Source organism: Glossina fuscipes, unplaced genomic scaffold (assembly GCF_014805625.2).
Source record: "Glossina fuscipes isolate IAEA_lab_2018 unplaced genomic scaffold, Yale_Gfus_2 57076, whole genome shotgun sequence".
Lineage (NCBI taxonomy): Eukaryota > Metazoa > Arthropoda > Insecta > Diptera > Glossinidae > Glossina > Glossina fuscipes.
Window position 1 is genome coordinate 2650 of NW_024000835.1, and position 7080 is coordinate 9729.

At 31.1% G+C, this 7080-nt stretch overlaps 1 protein-coding gene across 1 annotated transcript; it reads right to left on the minus strand.

Annotated features, from left to right (window-relative positions):
• Window positions 1-106: 106 nt before the first annotated feature.
• Window positions 107-3155, minus strand: LOC119643140 (the record flags this gene model as incomplete). The annotated part of the gene is made up of 2 exons (XM_038042485.1): window positions 2933-3155; window positions 107-1140 (listed from the first exon to the last, which is right to left on the minus strand). Coding segments are annotated over exons 1-2 (1257 nt in total), but the record flags the coding sequence as incomplete, so codon positions are not given.
• Between the last annotated feature and the right edge of the window lie 3925 nt (window positions 3156-7080).

Consider the following 7080-nt stretch of genomic DNA (forward strand, 5'->3'; position numbering starts at 1 on the left):
ACCTCAATATATATGGAGAGAGAAGAAGAACAACGTTTTCTTGTTTCATAAAAAAAATAATTTTTTTTTATTCCTATTTTATTACAATTTACAATATTTTTCTTACTTCATTTGTAAGGGGTACATAGTCAAATATTTTATCGTGTATAATTAAACAGTATGCCGATGTATTAGCTGGTATGTTACTTGAAGCTTTCAATTCAATGCGGATATCGATTGGTCTGGTTTTAACCGATTCATTTTGATGTGTTACGTCCAGAACAACTATGGGTGGAAGCGTGAGAAACTCATTACGTTTCAATAGCGGATACGGATCGCGTAAATAATAACTTTGCTGACATCTTGAATATATATCATAGAGTAGAGCGAATTGATTTCGACTGAATCTAAGATTCAAATCATCATATGGATATGAATCGGAATTTAGATGTACCTTTACATTCGTTAAATTGCAATGAGTAAATTTGTTTTCGGCGTTTCGAAATGCTATAAGTAGAAACCGCGGTCGTTCGTTTTCACTGGCTAACTTAACATTCCATAAGACGGCTGCACTCTGTGGAAGTGTAGGATAATAATACATATCGCAAGCTCTGAAGCATATATTTAACGGTTGGCGAGAATTGATTTTTTTAAACATCTCCAATTTGTAAGCGTCAGCGAGTTGAACATGTGGCATTTTCCATGTAATATTCAAAATACTTAATTTAATTTGCTCGTCTGCCACGGTAGTTGTAATAGCTTGTTTATCATCTTTAGATCGTAATAAAATCAGTTCATGTTTAGAATTAACTATGATTTTATTGAAATCTTCCGCAAATCCAAGTAGCATCTGCAGTGGTATACAAAAGTTGAAATAACCGCTCACAATAGTGAGTTCATCGTTATTAAATTGCGACCATCCTGCATTCAGTAGGCTCTCACTCTCACGTTTATTCAATGATGTGAAATTTTTTATTTCCGTTGTAATGCCCAAATGACGTGTACGATCAATTTCTATACCGTTAAGCTCATATCGAATTTCATCAAACAGATGCGCCATACAATTGTTTAACAGTTTTATACTATTACAGATTGTGCCATCTTCTTTTGATGCAGTTCCTTCAATATATAGAAAGCTTTCGCTTGGTAGGACATACAAATCTTGATTTTGAATTGATATACGAATTTCATCATTATTTTTAAATGATTGCAAATACGATGTGTAACTGTGATATTCTTTTTTTATAATCGAATTATCAAATTGTGGTTTTTGTAATATATTAATTATATTACTCATTTTTTGACTTTTTCTGTCTATTTTAATTGAAACCCCAGGCTATTTAAAAATTCCTGATTAATTCTACTTAGGGTATTAGTAGTTTTGTTGCTTGGGTTTATTCGTTTGTATTTTTTTATTTTTTTATTATTCTTATTATCACTGCACGGTGGCGACGTCGACGTCGATGATGATGATAATGATGATGATGATAATTTCTTCGTTGTGTATTCTATAGATGATGGCGTTGAAGTGAACGTTGAATCATTGAATACGTCTTTTTTGTTGAATATTATCATCCTTATGTGTGCGATGATGGTTTTAAATGCAATCTTATTGAAATTTTTTCTCCACGGAAATTTATTAAATTGCCAGATTGATCGACAACTTTCAAAACAATTTATCGTTCTTGTATTTATAGGTAAATATATCATATTAGTCGGTATCTCTACAATTTTATATTCTGGACTAACAGTAAGTGAGAACTGATGAAGAGTATGCGCTGATATATTGTTTATATAAGATCCACTTACAATATTACATTCAATCATTATGGTATTAATCTTCGTTATATCGATTGTTTTATCTGAATAGTGTTCTATACCCTTCTCTTACTAAATCCCAATAATGATCCAATCGAGCGCTTTTTATTGAAATAAATTGGATCTATTGTACTCTTTATGTGTATTTGTAACGTATTATAATTTGCTTGAATATTGAGTATGCCTCCTTTATCATTCACATCATGATATTTACTTGTAATTAAATCGGCTATATCAGAAAACTCTTATGAACCAATAGAAATTGCGATTTGATGGTTACCAATATGAAATAAGTTGTTTTCCCGATCGACATTTTGAATTGCATGATACGTATCGAAACTTATTAGTCCGCAAACATAATTTTCATGAAGCTCAATTGGGGGAAAATAGTTTGCAATAAGTAACGAGGAGTTCCCGTTTAAGGTTAGTGTTATTGACATTTTAACGTCTGATGAGTGAATAAATTATCTATGAATGTCTCTGATAGCTTTTATTATTATTATTATTATTAAGATATATTGTTCATATTAATCCAAGAGTTGTGTTCCGATGAAAATCCTAACCATTTAACATAGACCATATTTCCCCTTCTCCTTACAACTTTTTCAACTAAATACGTTTGGGGAAATTTAGTTTTCATTAATTCATATTCATAAAATCCATCTTTAACTTCACGCCCCTGGAAGTCTTCTAACAAGTATGTATTTGGATTGGTATTTTTTATAGTTTTCACTCTAAAGATCTCCGTAGTCCAATTGGGTGTGTAGCCCTTCTCAAATTGATGTTTATATTTACTTATTCGTACATAATCATTTATTTTGAACTTTGACCTTTTGAATATTTTTAAATTGTTGTATATCGTATCCAGCAGAGATTTCTCATTTGAAGAATTCACCTGATTTGGCGTCATTTTTATCGTTCTATGAAACGTGTTATTGTATTTATCGATAAGGTCCTTATATATATGAATCCATTTATAGGTTCCTTGAAAACTAAACTCTTTCCTCATCATTCCTTTTAATGTTCTATTGAATCGTTCAACTATGGACGCCTTCAGAACGCTATATGTTGAATAGTGATTAATATGATTGTTTTGCATCAATTGATGAAATTGACTATTGGTAAAACTCTTTACCATTGTCAGTTTGTAAATTTTTCGTTTTGCGATGACTTTTCTCGAAAATTTCCTTCATAGCGTTCGTTACGTTTTGAGTAGTTTTGTTTTTCACCGCCATAGCCCAAGCCTTTTTCGAAAACGTATCTATTACTGTTAAAAGATAACGATAACCGTTATTTTGTACTGCATAGGTTATCATTTCAACCAAATCGGCTTGCCATAAATCATCAATTCCTTTCATTATAACTCGTCTTCTTTTGAAATGTTTACGTGCTTGTTTGTGTAGCTCATTAACTATTAATCTTTTATCTTTGTTTAGATCCATCATGCAAACTCTATGCGCTTTAATCTATTTTTGTTTGTTTGCAAATCTTGTTGTTGTTGTTATATATTACTTCTCTTAGTTGATCTTCCTTTTTTTTACATCCTTGCCTTGTTGTTCTCGCTCCATTAAACCAATCGATTTGAAGAGATAGTCCTCGATTATTTGAAATCGTTCTTCAGTCTTATTTGTAAATTGCTTATTCTTATTATTCAAATACGCTTTAACAGTCTGTTCAATTAATTTAACATCTTCTTCAACGTTGCTTGTTAGGGTAGTTTGTAATTTTGTTCAATCACCTCTCATACTATTCAATTGCTTATCATATTTTTTTTGCAGCTGCTCCACTCCAATCCATTTGAAAATATATTCTTCAATTTTATCGAATCGTTCCTCAATCTTATTATTATTATTATTATAAATTTAGCCAGAGAATAAATTCTAAGACTAAAGTCTTAAAGCACTAGCATCTAGGGCTATCGGCTTTTTATTAAAAACTCTACCGCACTTGAGGTTTGAACCCACGACTATTGAGTTGCTAGTCGAGACTCTTGCCTACTCGGCCACTCTTATTTATATAGCTTTTATTTGCATTAATTAGTTGATTCTTAAGAGTTATCTCAACTTGTTTAGCTTCGCTATTAATATCATTTTTGATTGTCGTATATAATTCATCTATTTGTTTTTTCATACTATTCATTTGTGAATCACATGAGTTTTGAAATTGTCTCATATCGTCCTCAATGCGATTCATTTTTGAAGTGTATGTAGTTGTTAGATTGTTTACACATCATTTTTTCTTAGCAAATATGCTTTTGTTACAGCATCTTTGGGTGCAATTAAATTACAAAGTCTTTTCTTATGAAAATCTGTGCCATTACCATCTATACTCCAAGCGTTTTCAATAAATTTGTCTTTAACTTTGAATTGTTGTACTGATAATGATGATTAATTCAACCTTCTCCAAATTTATTTATAGAACTCATTATTATTATTGTTAGTATTATCATTTAATTATGTTGGCCTCTCGCAATCCCTCAACAATCGAAATTATTTCGTTTTTGTGATTATTGTGCCCAGCACTTTCGAAAGAAAGAAGTAAGCGTAATCTATCAACTAGCTCGTTAGGATCGTCCCAATAGGTATAGATAGGTTTACGAGTGTCTCATGATTTTAATGATAGTCTACTACCTTTCGTTAGAAGATTTGATTTCTAATTAAATAATGGTCTTATTACACGTTGATATTTAAATGCTTTTGTACCTTTAATTTGCGCGCCTGGTTGATAATGACATTTGTACGCATTTGTATTTATTAGAATATCTTTATATTTTATCAAATCTCTTTTTGTATAATGTTGCGGTTTTGAGTGAAACATGAGTTGAAACAGACCTGGTGTCATAGTCCACTTAATATTTCCTATATTGACAGTGTTATCTCTATTCAATTTTAATTTATTATTTCCATGTCGCCAATTTCCCCTTACATCGACATTAAAACCATAAATTTTATCTATTCTATCTTCATTATTAATAAGTGTTCGTATAACACTATAGAGTGGGGATTTATTTGAATTAATGTTAGCAACATCATTTTTTCGTTTTTTATCAGTATTCAATTGTGATTTACTCTTTTGTTTCTGATTGAAAAATATGTGTGATGTTTTTAACCGTTTCGCATTATTATCATCAAAACCGTCTAGGGGCGTAGAATTCTTTCGTTTTAAAATCTTTTTCTGTTCAATTGTAATTGGTGTTGTTGTTGTTGCTTTCCTTCTTTGATATGTATTCTAAGTAGCTTAAATAAAACTAGTTTATTAATATATTGTGTATACAATTGGTGCATCTTTGATCGGAAAACATACATAGAATCATGATACAATTGTTTTTCAAATAAACAATTTCTAAAATCATTAACGGTTAGCTTAGCTGTAACACAATGTTTAAGACATTTAATTTTCTTACTTTCTCCTCCATTCTCATCGATTTTAAAGGAATACATTTTTGGGCGTAAACCAATGAATTCCTTCATTATTTTTCCATTGCATTCATCTTTCATCATTCCTAACACTTTCTTATTCATTTAGGGGAAATCGTATATATTTTGCTCAGGATATGCGGACGTATCAAAATGATAGTTGACATCATCTCGATTTTCATCATACAAGTCATTTGTTCTAATGTCATAGATAAACGAATCAGTATCCATATAATTTAGATTAATATTTTCCTTATATTTAGGCTTCATATGATCATAATGGAAATTGTACATTTTCCATTTAGATAATTCTAAGAGGGTAAATCCAATGTAAATTGGTTTATTGTACTCAACTCGCACCTTATTCATTTGAATTATAATCATTTCAGTGAACTATGGAAATTCGGTTTAGCTATAAGACTTTTCGCCCCCAACCTTCTACCGCTATTCTCCCATTCGCAAACTAATTTTTCTGACTCTTCTTTTGTCTACATTTTCCATAGTCTTGCCGTAGACAGCATTGTTTAATAATTTGAAGAAATTCTGCTCAAAAGAGTTTTTAGCTAACGTTCTATGATAATTATTGAAATCAATGTATTTTTTCAACCAATTCGATTGATTGAATTTAAGAATTTTGTGTATTTTTCTCAAAACAACACCATGTCGAATGCATTGTTGAAGGTTGCGATAATCTATTACGTAATGCGTTTTATCATTTAAGTCCGTTACTAATTTGCTACATTTCATGTGTGCATTTTTTTTATTTTCGGCACAAAACGGTAGATCGTTATGATAGTCATGTAACGAAGATGGATACTCCAAATCTACCTCCAATATATACCCTATTTCTGAGTCATCTTGCACCTCATGTTAATTAAAATTTTCCAAATTTGTCATCCATTCAAACTTTTTATGGGGTAGACATTGCGACATAGCATAACCATACATATTATTTACATCTAAATAAATTAGATAATTTGATTCTTGAGTAGGATCATAATCGCTTACATATTTATTGCTAGCTAAAGAATATCTTTTAGAGCATTGAAGAATGCCGCCCCTTATACCTCGGACAATGAAATTATATTTTTCAATGTCAGTCAATAATTCCAATTCTATTTGTGTTGTCTTCAACATTGCATCCCAAGACAGACCAGGTGTAGTATAATATTGACAAGGGTCTAACTTGTAAATATTTTTACATACTTTTCGGAAATTTTCAAAGACATCACATAATAGTAAAACATCAACTTTCAAATATAATAGCAAGTAATCTAGGAGCGTTCTACATTGGAATGTATTCCGCACATTTCTAGCGTGTTCATAATCGTCTACACTACATGCTTCATTGGTTAATTTATTGAAAAAGCATGAACGAGGCAGTAATTGGGTTTCTTGGAGGCGATCAACAGAGTCTAGATTATCATAAGGAAAGACTCCCTTACGTTTCATCAAATTGAAATCATTGATGTTAGGATAAACGGATTGGACAACAATGAAATCTGCATCGGACAAATATTCGGCCAGTTTTTGTAAACTTGTTGGCGTAAATTTAAATGAATCTAAAAATCGCAAATCGACAAACTCTTTTTCGCCTAAATATATTCTCTTCGATATAGAGGTATACAATTCCTTATTTTGTGGAATAACACTTATGCTGCCATCAATCGATGAAAGTTCCCTAATAAACAAATGACAATCGTACGCTGCAAGATTATGGAAAAATATAGGAACAAATGTTGCAACTTTATATTCTAAATTGCACTTATTATGAGCAGGTCCTCTATAATCACCTGTCAAATGACAGTGATCAGCTACCCTGTTTTCGAGAGGCAAAAACAATTTCCTACAAATGTGACAAATTGTA